The sequence below is a fragment of the Sphaeramia orbicularis genome, chromosome 18 (assembly GCF_902148855.1).
Source record: "Sphaeramia orbicularis chromosome 18, fSphaOr1.1, whole genome shotgun sequence".
Classification (NCBI taxonomy): domain Eukaryota; kingdom Metazoa; phylum Chordata; class Actinopteri; order Kurtiformes; family Apogonidae; genus Sphaeramia; species Sphaeramia orbicularis.
The window spans coordinates 27,824,479-27,840,390 of NC_043974.1; the positions used below are offsets into that span (position 1 = coordinate 27,824,479).

Genomic DNA, 15,912 nt, shown 5'->3' on the forward strand with positions numbered 1-15,912 from the left:
TGTTGTAAGTAAATGTGGATGTTGTGACCAAAGTTAAATATCTGATGCGTATCATTCGGAGTGATCTCTGTGATAATGATGATGTGCAACGTCAGTGCTGTAAGCTATATGCCGAAGCAAATGTGCTTGCATGTAAATTTCATGTGTTCTGTTGGGGTCAAAATAGTACTCTTTAGAGCATACTGTACCCCACTTTATACAGCTCAGCTATGATGTAGCTACAGTAAAGCAAAACTGAATAAGATTAAGGTTGCATATAATGATACTCGTACAATATTGTTGAAATATCCAAGGTGGGAAAGTGCAAGTTATCTTTTTGTGACATGAAATGTTCCTACTTTTCATGCTTTGCTGAGGAATTTTATTTATAAGTTCATGTGCAGGCTCAAGGGATCTGGGAATGGAATCATAATGTCTCTGACTGACTGATCTGAGTGACACAAGGTACACCTCCATCTTTTGGAAATACTGGCACAAACAACTATATATTTTAATTGCTGACCACTGACTGACATTGTATAGCTGTGATTTTTATCTCTGTGGCTTGTGTGTGTGTGTGTTGTCTACTTTTGGACTTCGAGTCTGCAAATAAAATAAAAGTGTATGTGGAGATTGAAGGAAAATGACAGGTGAAAAGATGTAAAAAGTACTTTATCTATCTATCTATCTATCTATCTATCTATCTATCTATCTATCTATCTATCTATCTATCTATCTATCTCAAGGTTATTATCGTTAAGGAAAACTAACGAAATGATGAAAACTAGAATTGTAAAAACATTTTTGTTAACTGAAATAAATAAAGACTAATTAAAAGAAAAAAAAAATAACGATAACCAACTGAAACTGTATTGTGTGTTTACAAAACAAACTAAAACGTACAAAAATTCTGGATAAAATTCCCTTTGTTTGTCGTTTTGGTGTCTTCTGGTCCCCACTCTACCTGGAAACATGGAGACTAAAGCTGGGAGAAAGCAGCAGAGTCCTGTCTGGGATTGATTTGACTTCGACGGTGAAGAAGATAAAAGATATAAAGAAACTATACAAAAATTAAGCATTTAGAAAATAACGAAAACTAATAAAAACTAGCAAACCTGCGCTAAAAATTAATTAAAACTAACTGAATTAGAGGGGGAAAAAAAGTCAAAACTCAATAAAACTAAACTATAATGAAAAATCCAAAACTATTATAACCTTTCTATCTATCTAGCTAGCTATCGTCAAATTATATTAGCATTAATCATCTTCCAGATTTAATAATACTGCTAATGCTAATGCTACTTTCAATTATAGAACTGTTATATGTAATTAACCTAATGTTTGAGTTGTTTTGTTTAATTCATAGGTTTTTCCTTCATAACAGACCAAATTAATTACCCACCAAATCAGAGATAAAGTGAAAATTGATCATAACTTCATCGGTAGCTTTTTTTTTTTTTTTTTTTTTTTTTTAAACCTTTTTCAAACCGGAAGTTCCGTTTCATGTCATTCCGGCAGACTTGACGGCAGAGCCCATGAACAGAAGTGACGTTGCAGGGTAAACAGAGGAGAGGCAGGTCTGCCAGGGGAGCAGAAGCGGACACTATCCCATTCCTCCTGACATTTCGTTTAATATTCCGGATAATGCAGTCTTCCAAAAGGAGTGAAAGTGACTGGCAGGGACTGGTCAGCGAGGTAAGTGGACGGCGTATAACGGGTAGTGGAGCGGCTAAAGCGGCTCCGTTTACAGATGCTGTCCGCTCCATATGGAACAAGCTCCGGCTGTATTAGCATAAGAGGGAATGCCTCTGACACACATTTAACTACCTGGCTTTTAGCTTTTGGTTCCATAGACTCGTCAGTAATGTGATAAGCTAGCATACAGTTCTGTTAGGCCGAAGCATCCAGATCCAAGCCCCTGGTGTTGGACTGAAACACCTGCCCCCTCTTAAACACACACACCCACCTGTGGGGCTGCATTCACTGGGAAATATCACCTAAATGCATGTATTTCATTTATTTCACATCTCCATAATGCCTTTGTCTCTAATATCTGTGTTTTTTTAACCCAGAAAGACTCAGTGCTACTTTTGTGTCAGTTCCCAAATGGTTTTTTTATGGAAGTAAATATGTCTCATCAGATTTTGAATTATAAAAGCTGTTGAATTTCTTGCACTAAATTTTCTTTGCACTGAAATTAAGTATCTGAATTTTTTGTTTCTCAATTTTACAATGTTCATAAATTTAGAATAAAAAAATTCCGATGCAAAAATTCCGATGCAAAAACTTCAGATGCAAAAATTTCAGATGCAAAAAATTCAAAAGCAAGAATTTCAGATGCAAAATATTCAGAAGAAAGAAATTCAGATGCAAAAAAAAAAAAATTCAGATGCAAAAAATTCAGATCACACGTTCAGGACACCAAGGATAAGCAGTCATAATGGATTAGATTTATATAGCGCTTTTCTATGAACGCATACTCAAATCACATACAGAGGATCCATTATTCATTCGCTCTCACATTCTCCCTCTGGTGGTGGTAAACTACATTTGTAGCCACAGCTGCCCTGGGGCAGACTGACAGAAGCATGGCTGCCAATTCATGCCTACGGCCCCTCCAACCACCACCGAACATTCATACGCATTCATTCACCAGTGTGAGTAGCAGCACTGGAGGCAAGGAGGCTGACGTGTCTTGGCCAGGGACACAACAGCACATGGACTGAGTGGGATTCGAACCACCAACCCTTCGGTTATTGGACAACCCACTAAGCAGTCAATTCCACCTCAAGTCAAACCAACAGCCAGCCAATCAAGTTACGTTAGGTTGGTCAAATGACGCTGAAAAAATTCAGATACTTAATTTCAGTGCAAAAAAATTCAGTGCTAGAAATTCATTGGCTTTTATAATTCAAAATCCGATGAGACAGATTTACTTCCATAAATGTTCTCTATATTCAACCTTTCTTAGGAGATTTATCATCATTTATTATAATATTGGAGCGGCTATTTGTCATCAAAATTAAATCAACTTAAAAGTGGCTGAACTGAAGACTTTAACATAATTCAAATGACCACTGGATGCACCAAGGGTTTGTGGTTTATGCAGTCAACAATACAATGTCCATACCATAGATCTATTTCAAGTGGTTTATTTTAAGGATTCTTGCAGGCAAACAACAACCAAGGCCTTTTGTGCTTTCTCTCCTGCTCGTCCTGTCTGACAGATTGTCTGTCTGTCTGTCTGTGTGAATGACTGTCTGGTAAAAAACCATAAGCCCACCCAGGTCCTTAGTGCTGCCTGTCTATGCCCAGGTGCCCACGGTCTAAACCAATAGGAAAACACAAAACAATACGGTGCTAAATACTAAAGAATGAAAGCAATAACCATGAAAAATCCAAAAATATATTCTAAATATTAAACAAACAAAAAGTAAACAAAAATAAACAATTAGCAAAAAATAATAAATTAGTCAACAAAAAAATAAATTAACTTTGAAAAAAAATTAGACAAATAGCTCCTACAAATAGTATCCTCTATATTTTGCATTTTCTCAGTATAAATCAGGTACTTTTCTATATTTAACCCTGTAAAGCCTGAACCATTAAATTGTTGACAGAAAATCTCAGTTCTTTGAAACTGGAGCCTTTATTTGTCCTTCTGAACAACCCCAAGAATGTTTTTCAAATATCAATTTCCATGTATGAGTGGTCAATTTTGTATCATATTTGATACATTGGGTCTTAATGATCAAACATTATTATTTTTTAAGAAACAGAAACATAATATAACACAAACATTGCTAAAAAATTGGTAAATCCTTTTCAAAATAGACAAAGTTCTGCCTCCTGACAATCTTGTATTTTTTTTTAAATTTTTAATATGCTTTATTTAGAACAGCACAGTTTACATTACAAATATAGGCTAAATGCTCAATTATAATCATATACATAAAGTAAGGAAAGAAAGGAGAGAAGAAAAAGAGATAGGAAAGACAAGAAAAAGAGAAAAAACTGGCAACTTATACTAGGGGTGTCAAGGTTCAGATGATATATCAAGAGAAGTACAGATTTCAACAGTTTTGATTGTCTTTCGCTTTTCAGAGTATGTAATTGAGAGAATGTATTGTTTGAAAGTATTATAGAATGCAGTAGCGCATGTTTTTTTTTCGCTGAGTATTTACAACAATAAATGTGAAATTTCTCCTGACAATCTTGTAGTGTCACTGGAAAGGCTTCTGGTGAACGAATTCATCTCCCCTGGTGGATTATCCGTGTATTTCATGTATCTAATTGTATACATCAAGTTTTTCAAGAAAAAAAAAAATCACACTGATCATGTAGGAGGCTTCAAAATTCATGTATCAAATATGATCCGTTTGGTGTTATAGGATTAATTCACTGATCATGAAGATGTTCATAAAAGCTCAGATTAAAGTTGAGGGTTATTACACCAGAAACAGAGAAAACTGAAGAAAACGTTACTTTTTCAGTAAAGTATATTATTACCTGAACATAAACCAAGCATTTCCATCCACTGTCATTGATCCAACTCCATGGGTTTTACTGGTGAGTCACTGTTTTATTGTCAAAATAAAACAATGATCAATTGTTTTATTTATCATTGTTTTAGAAGATAACAGTGTTTCCACGTTCACTACGGAGCATCTGAACATCCAAATGGGTCGTATCTGATGACCATGAAAAGATGACAAACTGCATTTTACACCAATTATTTACATGTATTTGTAGAATTAGTGGATCAACAGGTGTTAAACAGTTTAGATCAGTTTATGCTTTTGGTAGGTGATGGATGTTTAGGTCTTTATGGGTTAAAGGGGAAACTGTAATATGGGCCAAATTTTAATGCATTTAGCACTATATGTGTCACTGAAATATATTCTCAAGCATCAAATTTGAAAGAACTAAAACACATCAGTGACAAATTTAATCAAGTCAATGGAGGGTTAGTATTTTCATGAACAGCATCTAGAAAAAATATCAAGTTTGCATGCAGCGATCCAAGTTTGTGACCTACTGATATCACTGAAATAACTTATAATATATGTTTTACTCCAAACTACTCCAGCATTCTACATACAGCTCCATGATAGCAGATGACTGTTTGATTTGATTAGGACCTGGTCTGACGGTTGTCACAGTTTACTTTACCCCTTCTGCTGTGCTTTATCTACACTTCAAATACTCGGCTGCAGTGTGTGTTTTTCCACCACTACGGAACTTGTATTGGTTTATCTTTTGCACAGTCAAGTAATTTGAGGACAAGGCCTGTAGAATTAATTACATTAAGTAGGGCTGCACGATCTAGTGAAAAAGTCACATTTGGGCATTATTGCATCCTAGGACATACTGTGATTGAGATTTGAGTCTACTTGCTTGGTTATTATGGAAATGACACAGATTAATGACATTTAGAAATGTCAAGTCAAGCATACAAACTTTAGCCAGTATTAAGGAAATACTAAAACTGACAAAAACATCTTAAACTTTGGAATTATACATTTTAGACTTCACAATGAAGATGAAGATAGATTTTCTTCATCTTATATTTTCCACAGCATCAAGTAAAAGTGAAAGATGAAAATAGGAACTAAGTTATTTTGCAGTTCCATACTTTATTTTTATACATTTTTCATTTTTTTTTGTCCCTGTAACTAATCATTTTCAAATAAAGCTTGCCCTGTGTTTACTCCACAGCATGAAATAGGTGAAAAAAGATAAAGAAGAACATTAATATGTAAATTTCCTGTACTTTCATGTCCTTTTTTTTCAACATTCTTTTTATTGGAATCAAGGTAAAAAATAAAATAAATAAATAAAGTGACAGTCATACAAGAAAAAAAAACAATGCTTTTGGATTTTCTACATAACATAAATACAGTGCCCACCCCCATCCCTCCCCCACCCTACAAATTCCCAGATAATAAAAATATAACTTTCATGTTATATTTAAAGAAAATGAGATTCACACTGTCAAATAAGTGTTTTGTTTTGTATTATAAGGCCACCACGGTGCAGCTTTTCTGTGTTGTAAACTAGCAGCTTATGATGAATCAGTGAATGATACCTTTTTAAATTTCAGAATGAATAACGCAGACCATAGAAATAATTTCTTTAAGTACCACAATACCCATCTTATAAAAACCAAACATTAAAACAACAAAGTTTATTTATTTTGAAGTATCGTGTGTCCCTGTTGCATTAAATTCTTATACATCACACCCGTTGATTGTGTCATTGTTATTTGTACAAGGTGTGACCCAGTTATGGAGCATCAGGACACAAGGAGATCAAATAGTCTTTCAACAGCTCAAATAAATCATTCTTCCCTACTGAAAGTTCAGTTTTCATTTTTACTTTGGGTTGCTTGGCACATCCCTGTTTTTCTGTAGCTTTAGAGTGGAGCTCCCATGAACAGAAGGGTATGAGTAACCTGCAGAATGAATGGCTCAATCAAGCCTTGTTGTTGCGAATGTTTTTCGGTGAATGTGGCTCAAATGAAGTTCATCAGGGTACCATAGCATTGCTGTAACAACCATAATAACTGTGCTGCCATTCAGTTCCATTTTACTGATTCAGGTCAAGCTCTTGGAGATAAAGTATGGCGTGAAAGCACGAACTATGGGAACATGCAAACTTAACCCATAAAGACCCAAACATCCACTGGCGACCAAAAGTATCTAATCATGTAAAATGCTTATTTCCTGTTGATCCACTAATTCTATCAGTACATGTAAATAATTGGTGTAAAATGCAGTTTTTCATCTTTTCATGGTCATCAGATATGACCCATTTGGACTTTCAGAGGCTCCGTAGTGAACGTGGAAACACCATCATCTTCTGCAACATTGATTCACCAGTAAAATCCATGGAGTTGGATCAATGACAGTGGATGGAGACGCTTTTTTTATGTTCAGTTAGTGATATACTTTACAGAAAAAGTCACTTTTTCTTCAGTTTGTCTGTTTCTGATATAATAACCCTCAATTTTAATCTGAGCTTTAATGAACATTTACATGATCAGTGAATTAAATACAGGAAAAATGCCACAATACAGTGGATAATATTACAATAAATGGTGATAAATCACTTAAGAAAGGTTCAGTACAGAGAAAGATTCATTTGGGAACGGCCACAAAAGTTGCTCTGGGTCTTTATGGGTTAATATATAATGGTGACATATACACAGACAGAAAAAGTTGCACTCTGAAAGTCAAATGTTTGTGTTATAAAATATAATTTTGTTTTGCATTTACAATGGAGGTTAATTGTGAAGTACTTTCTATGCTCACAGAAGGATTTCTAATTCAATTGTAGTTTACACACAGTTATTCATTTTTAATATTCGGAATATATGACATGTGCCACAGGTGTTTGGTTACTCCGCAACACTGTGTACACTTAATGTTTCCACTTCATAACCATACCACGGCTGTCTGTTTTCTCCTTGTTTGTTTTGTCTTAGTTCCTGGTGTGTAAGCGCAAACTAGAGAGTAAGAAAGAGGCCCTGCTCATTCTGTCCAAGGAGCTGGATACGTGTCAACAGGAAAGAGACCAGTATAAACTGATGGCCAATCAGCTGAGAGAGCGCCACCAGGGACTCAAGAAGAAGTACAGAGAGCTCATAGTGAGTGGAGTGTGTGATGTCTTTATTTATTATTATATTGATATAGGATCATCGATCTGATATGGAATTTGTTCGAAAGCACCTGATGGTTTGTCAGTAAAATTCAAATGTTTAACAGTGTAAAAAACATACTTTTAATGTCATCTCACTCTTATTTTAGGATGGTGACCCGTCTCTGCCACCAGAAAAACGCAATCAAGTAAGTTGTTCCTTATAAAGCAGACTTTTATCAGCATGTAATATTTGTGAATTGTCAATGTCTGGAATTTATATTTATGTTTTCAGTTTGTTTTTATTGTCTCTCATTTTTGTTTGTCAAGTCGTCCATGGAATAATAATTGTCGTCTTTTTTTTTTATGTGGAAATCTCTTCAGCCCTGAGTGGCTAACGTAGTAGATAATGCAAGTCTTACAAAATCTTTTCTCAAGGTTGTTCCTGTTTATTCTATTTTATTTTTGGGGTTTCAGAAGAAAGAAGATGTAGAGTAAATAAATGTATATCATTGTATGTACTGTTGACTGTCCTTGGATTACTGTTTTCTCATGTTCCTTTCTGCTCTGTCCATTCATGTTTTGCTTTTCCCCTCAGGTGAACTTGGCACAACTGTTGAGGGACTCAAGGGAAAAAACTAAAAAGCTCTCAGAGGAGGTGAAAGAGCTGACTCAGAGGCTTTCAGAAGCGCAGGGGGACAACAAGGTGAGGTCACCTGTAGCAACACAAGTATACAAACAAACAAACAAGCAAAGTGCACATAGATTACTGTCAATGGATGTGACTAGAACCAGGAAGTACAACCATATTAGTCCTGTGCTCAGGTGTCTGCGCTGGCTTCCTGTCACTCAGAGAATAGACTTTTTTTTTTTTATTATTATATTTTATTGTTTCCTTTTTGAGATTTTACAACACAAACATTTAGAACGTCATGTCAGTTGTCGTCCTGTATATTGTCCACTTTTTCCATCGATCTTCGCATGTTGCTTGCTGTAGTCTTATGATATAAGTAAGTCTCTCCATGTTGTGAATTTCTTCCACAATGTCTCTTTAATTATTTAGGATAGGGGGGACCTCTTTACACCATTTACGTGCCATGGCTTTTTCAGACGTTACTAAGAGGATTTTAATCAAATATTTATCCTTACTTGGTATATCTTTTCCTGTTAAATGACCCAAATATAGCACAGAACATGTCCTTGGTAGTTCGTATCCCAATATTTTTCCAAATTCTTCGCTGATATTATTCTAATATTGGGATAATTTTGTGTACTGCCAAAAAACATGTGCATGACCCACATCCTGCTCACCGCACAACCACCAACAAGGCTGATGTAATGATAGTGAAGCCTTTTGGATTTTTTCTGTTATAAACTAGAAAAGTATTCAGAGAGCGCAGACCCCCCCCATTCACCACCAAAATTTAATCACTTGTTCCTTGTGCCACTATCAACATTTCCTGAAAATTTCATCAAAACCCTTCCATAACTTTTTGAGTTATCTTGCTAACAGACAAACAAATAAACAGACAAACCCAGATGTAAACATAACCTCCTTGGCCGAGGTAAAAATCTCATTATGTTTTTCCAACAAAAGATTTTCCAATTTTTTAGAATTAGATGTTGTCACTTGTGTTTCATATATTTCATACTGTGTGTCATCATTTAATTCGACCAACAGTTCTTTACTCCATTTATCTCTAATATACAGAGTCGAAGAAAATAGACTTTAAAACAGCTCTGCTCGTGTATAAGTCTCTCCATGGTCTAGCACCAAAGAGTCCAGAGTCAGGACTAAACAGGGTGAAGCTGCGTTTCAGTTCCATGCAGCTAAATTCTGGAACAGTCTTCCTGATGATGTAAGACAGAACTCTACTCTGACAATGTTGAAGTCCAGGCTGAAAAAGGCTCTGTTCAGCTCTGCATAGAATAACTGAAAGGGTTCTATCCATTCTCTTATACTTTATTTTAATTGATTGTTATTTATGTTTTATTGATTATATTTGAATTGTAATTGTGTGCGTTGAACTTGTCTCTTTTCCATTTGTGTAAAGTGCTGTGAATTGCCCTGTGTATGAATTGTGCTATACAAACACATCTGCCTTGCCTATTTCCTCATCTCAGTGCGTTTAACATGTATTTTGAACAGCTCCTGAGGATGACTATTACTCGCCAGAGGCTAGGGGATGAGGAGGTGGGGGCACGTCACTTCCCTGCCCATGAACGTGAAGATTTGGTTCACCAGCTGGAGAGGGCAGGGCTACAGGTTGATACGTTTACATATTCAAAGAAATATGATCCAATAAAGAGTGGGACCTAGTTTTGGGGAAATTAAAAAATATCAACACAGTCCATGGCAAGAGAGAAATAATCTTTTAATCCTATTTTAATGGTATCACCGTTTAAATATATGATGTTTGTCAGTTTAAGAGCCAAAAAAGTCACGGTTTGTAGCAAAGATGGGAAAGAAACATCTACATTTATGTGAAACAGTTCAGTAGACGTCATATCTTGTCACATGTGATAAATGTCACCAACACCAAAATAGTTGCGGTCTTGGCACATTTTACCTTAATCTTTGAGAGCAAGGGAAAAAAGTGTTAAAAGGGTCATATTTTGCTAAACCCACTTTTATTAGTGTTTGGTACATTTATTTGTGTTTTTGGGGACACTAATAGTTCAAAAAGTTTGAATTTGAACCCTCCAGGTGCTGCAAAGCTATCTTTATATTAATTTTGGCAAAAATCGAGTGGATTTCTACAACCCGTTTTAATTCCTAGTTACGTCATGACATTTGCACATATAAGGTCAAGACCTCCGACGAACGTTTCTCCGAGTACGCTATAATTGTTTGTCATCAGCAGCAGTTGTACTCAAAACTGAAAATATGTCCAAACTTCAAGTCGATTACCTAAAATGTTCAGACAGAGCAGCACAGCCAACAACCTGGAGGGGGTGGGGCTTGAAGTGGCATGTTTGCATTTAAAGCCCCAGTGCTCTAAACAACCTTTCTGGTGTCATTACTCAGAAATAGAGTTTCAGACGGACCTGTGGAGTTGAATTAATGGAGAATTCAGACCTAAGTATAGCATTTACAGTTTATGTAGACCACAGGGAAATGTTTTAAAATGCTTAATTCCATTTTTTTAAAAAAGCAAAATATCACTCCTTTAAGAGGCATAATTAACTACAGTCCAGTCATATTGAAGCTGCAGAGACATCTTTAGTGACACTCAAATGATCATGAAGGGAGACCGTTATTTAGATGCTGCCTCCGTGACTGTCTGGTGTGTAATCTTTTTGTGTGATAGTTCAGTTTAATCTCAAATTGTGGCCTTTTTAAGGTATAAAATTATCTTTTTTTTTCTTTATAGACAAACATCATATGTGTAACTGCTGGCATAGTGCAAACTGAATAAAATAAATAACTTTTCTTTTGCCATTGATTTTAATGCATTTTTCCAATTTAACCCTTTCATGCATGGTGGTCGCTACAGTGGACTATTATTCTACAGCTGTTCTCTTGTATATTCACAGGTTTTGTTGTTTTAGTTCCATATGTTATGCATCATCCCATACACTGATATTCAGACCATTACTGTAACTTTCCTGTTCTTGATAAACCTGATCTGCACTATTATATTTGGGTATAAATCAATTGCTAATTGTTATTAGACTGTAATTAACAGGGTTTTTTTTTTAACAAAAAGTTTTTTTTTTTTCATATTATTTGAATGAATTATAACTAGCGTAAAATGTGAGAAAACATCAGATCAGCGGCCTTAAAAATGTTTTATATTTCATAGTTTTCACACAGTATATCAGTAAATACATGTTTCTTTGCTTCAAAAATTAAATTAATTAAATGGTGTCCAGCTAAGTGGACATTTTTGTAACTCCATGAAAAATAGGTTCATAAAAAAAATTTCAATCACATTGTTTTTTTCGTGCCTAAAGAGGAATAAAAACACTCTGGGAAAAAATCTTGATTAAGGTTCTCATAATTCATACATGAAAGGGTTAAGGTCCAATGGGATTGCTGTCTATTGAACAGTAGTGATGTCATGCCATATTACATAAAACCTGCAATTATGTTTTTATAAAAGGCACTTAACTCCCATCATCTAACTCCTTTTGAAAACAGTAGACTAAGCTTGCACAGTAGGGAGCTCCTAAATTGCTGAATGTTAAAAAACACTTTATGCACTCTCAGCATACTCTGAGTAAACAAAGCTTTAAAATGTCTCTGTCACTTAAACCTTTTAGCAGCTTCCCTTACAAACACTTTTTGCCCGGTTGCCTGGTTTTTCTTAGATGGAGGAGATGGAGCACAACGTGAAGGCTCTGACAGACGAACTGCAGGACGTGAAGGCGGAGCGCACTGTGTTCAGGGAGAAAGCGAACCGCCTCAACGTGGAGCTTAACCACATCTTGGGCAACCATGAGGCACGCATCATTGATGTGGACGCCCTCTGCATGGAGAACAGGCAAGTGGCAAAGATGGGACTCACTATGTGTTAAACCTGAACCACAGAACAGGATTTGTAAATGATGTAAATCACAGGTGTCAAAACCACCAAAGAGTCTGATCCGGCCTGTGGGATGAATGTGTGAAATGCAAAAATTTCACTGACGGTATTAAGAGTCAGTGGTGTCAAAGTCATTTTAGTTCAGGTTCCACATATAGACCAATATGATCTAAAGTGGACCAGTCAGCACAGTAAAGTACTATCATAATAACCAAGAAATAACGACAACTGCAAATTTTTCTCTTTGTTTTAGTTTTAAAAAAGTAAAATTACATGAAAATGTTTACATTTACAAACTATCCTTTTACCAAAAATGTGAATATCCTGAACAAATATGAACAACCTGAAATGTCTTAAAAGAAATAAGTGCAATTTTACAAATATTCTGCCTGTTACTAAATGTTTTGTGTATAAAGTTGTCCTCAAAATTATTCATACCCCTGCCATTTTTTTGTGATTTTTTTTTTTTTCTTTTTGTGATGAAATGACTGAGTTTTGTCAAGTTTGTTTGTGACTTCTATGTGATACACACGTGAGGTAATAACAACAAATGATACTTGACGAAATACTTTATTTCAGGAGCATTTTTTTAATGGATTTCCCAAAAACCCAATGCTCTAAATTATTCATACCCTAGGTTTACTAAGTCCAGTGTGTTTTCTTAATAGTCAGTAGAGTAACCTTTGTTCTTGATGATGGTTCCTGTTAGTGTCCACTGGCTCTCTTATGTCTCCTGTGGGATTTTGGTCCACTCTTCCTTAGCCAAAGCCTCCAGCTGGGTCTGGTTGGGTGGTCTTCTACCCATCACTCTGGTCCTCAGCTCCCTCCACAGATTCTCTATATGATTTAGGTCAGGACTTTGACTGGGCCATATCCTTGAACCACTGCTGCACTACCTTGGCGGTATGCTTGGGGTCATTGTCCTTCTGGGACGTCCGATCAGAACCAATCTGTAGTTTCTCAGCAGATGCTTTCACGTTGTCATCCATTTGAACCTTACAAACATTTTCATAATGAAATTTTACTTTTCTTCACTGGCCCACTTGAGATCATAAATGGGCTGAATGTGGCCCCTGAACTAAAATGAGTTTGACACCCCTGATGTAAATCATAGTGTCTAGGGTTCTTAAAAATGTAATCTTTAATAATATGAATTTTAAGCTTTAAAATGTCTTAAAGATTGATTAGATTATGAAGTTAATGTTTGTTTTATAAAGTTGCCTTACTCTTAAATGTATTTTTTGGGAAAGCAATCACACTACATCCAAATTGAACCGACACAGGACCAATAACCACTGAGGCAAACTATGCCCATTGATCAAAACTGAGTGGAATACATCAGCTATTGTGACAAAAACATGTACTTGTAGGTGTAATAACATAAAGCTGTGTCTGTTAACATCACGTTCATCTACTACAGACTAGTACTAGAGGTTGATCATCAGTGGAATATAATTTTTACTGCATTTCTGAAGTCAAGCATCTTTCACGTCATTGTAAAACTGTTGAATGTAACATCCAAGTCTAAGGAGTTAAATCCAAATCAGTGAACATCAAACTAACTGTCTAGGTGGGAGCTATTTTTATCTTTTGAGGGATTATGCTCCCTTATCATCAGTATTTCCAGTTGAGAAACCTAATATTAACTATCAGCTGCTATTAACCTTAACTTCTGCCAGTACAGCTAGTCTGTAAAACATTCTATCAGCGCTGATGTGCATCTGTATAAGAGTAGGAGAACAGTGCATTTAGTGGCTGGTTGAAGCCAATTGATAATGAATTTGAGCAAGAAAATGTTCACATTTTTTTGGAGTATTTCCAGAGTTCAACTCTTTCATATCTCTATTTTTTTTTTTTTTCCTTTTTGCTTGTAGGGAAAGGAAATAGGTCTAATTGCACTGATAATGTTCTTAAAAAGGTCCTAAAAAGTCTTAAATTGAACTTATTGTAACCTGCAGAAACTCTGTGAATGTTTCCACTTTTCTCTCATCAGACTCATTATTATGTGTTGTTTTTTTTTTTTTTCAGGGAAGTTTTCATTTCTTTGACTCTGACTGTTGTTGTTACAGATATTTGCATGAACGTTTTAACCAACTACAAGAGGAGGTGAACCTGCTGAAATCAAACATCATGAAGTACAAGGTATGAATGTTTAAAGAGGAAATTCATATGGTTTCACAGAATCTGTCTGTCAAAAGTTGTAGAGGTTAATTTAACTTAAACAGTTCATCAAACACAGTTGGGTAAGCTTTATCCTTTTGTTTTCTCCTCTGACAGACAGCACTGGAAAGGAGGAAAAACTCTGGCACATATGGGAAATCAAACAGCAGTCCCCTCACTGGAGTCCTCTCAGCTAAACAAGGTTAGAAAAGCACAAACTGTTCAGCTCGTCTTGAATTCTCTTTAAACTACAGCTTAGAGAGAAACCAGAGCCAAACCATGAAGATTTTGACTAAACCATGTCAAATGGTTCGGATTAATTCAAGTGAAACAAAAGGAGACATAAAATATATTAAGGCTGTGTCTACACTTGGTAAATGCATTTGAATTAGTTTTTGAAATCAAATAATTGAACCAGTGTAAGTTGATTGCTCATGGCATCATCAAACCAAACTAAAAGAAGTGGTTCCAGGCACAACAAACCCTACCCCTTGCACGTATTGTAGCTTATTTTGGCATCGATCCAGCCGATGTCATCATGTCTATGCATGTGCTGATGTCAGCGTATTCACTGCTTCTATATATGTACCAAGTTTGAAGTAAATAGAAACAAAATTGATGGTTTTTATAGACATGTGAAATTTTGCCCATTGTAAGTAAATGGGAGAAGAAAAAAGATTTGAAAAATTCCTAAAAATTTGAAACTTTGACTTACTTTTCCCAAAATGTAATGACATCTATTCTGGATTGCTAGAAATTTATAAACCAAATTTGGTAAGAATTCCACAAATAGTTTTGCTGCTAGAGTGTTAACAATAAAACAAACAAACATACAAACCAAACCAAAAACAATACCCCTTGCCTCCCCTTCGGGGGGCAGGATAAAGGATGAAAAAAGAAAACAGATGAAAAAGTTCCATATCTCTATGAAGTAAATCAGAAATCTGCTACAACCCAAAAAAAAAAAAACTAGAAGCACTCGGAGAGCGCAGACCTCTGCCAAGGCTGATCAGTGGCCCCCCCCCGTGGGCCCCCCCACGCCAAGGAGGTTATGTTTTTGCCAGGGTTTGTTTGTCTGTCTGTTTGTTTGTTTGTCTGTCCGTTAGTGTGCAACATAACTCAAAAAGTTATTGACAGATTTTGATGAAATTTTCTGGTCTGCACCCCCCCCGTGGGCCCCCCCACCCCCGATCACCACCAAAATTTAATCATTTCTTCCTTATCCCATTTCCAACAAACTCTGAAAATTTCATCAAAATCTGTCCATAACTTTTTGAGTTATGTTGCACACTAACGGACAGACAAACAGACAAACAAACAAACAAACCCTGGCAAAAACATAACCTCTTTGGTTAAAAATGGAGGTAAAAATTGTCGAGTCTAAAGAAAAAAAGCTGTTGACATTGCTTACAGGTTTATGTCATCAGCTAACTGATCATTTACACACATACTGAGTCCACACTAAACTATCATTTAGTTCCAAAGCTCATTAGTTTTGGTATGTTTACAACTCTATCCATACTACTATGGCACTTTACTTTTGTAATCACTAACGATACTCTGCTGAAATGTGAAACTTTTGGAAAAAAATAAGACATTGTAAGTG

At 35.8% G+C, this 15,912-nt stretch overlaps 1 protein-coding gene across 2 annotated transcripts in view; it reads left to right on the forward strand.

Annotated features, from left to right (window-relative positions):
- The first annotated feature begins 1,509 nt into the window (after positions 1-1,509).
- ccdc149a (coiled-coil domain containing 149a) overlaps positions 1,510-15,912 on the forward strand; it is a 28,897-nt gene continuing 14,494 nt past the window's right edge. For both annotated transcript variants that reach the window (XM_030161774.1, XM_030161775.1), the window contains exons 1-8: positions 1,510-1,674; positions 7,466-7,627; positions 7,788-7,826; positions 8,216-8,323; positions 9,767-9,883; positions 11,932-12,104; positions 14,216-14,288; positions 14,424-14,508. In XM_030161774.1, the coding sequence (XP_030017634.1) occupies positions 1,624-1,674; positions 7,466-7,627; positions 7,788-7,826; positions 8,216-8,323; positions 9,767-9,883; positions 11,932-12,104; positions 14,216-14,288; positions 14,424-14,508 (808 nt within the window). In that variant the 5' untranslated portion in view covers positions 1,510-1,623. The remainder of the gene's footprint in view (positions 1,675-7,465; positions 7,628-7,787; positions 7,827-8,215; positions 8,324-9,766; positions 9,884-11,931; positions 12,105-14,215; positions 14,289-14,423; positions 14,509-15,912) is intronic.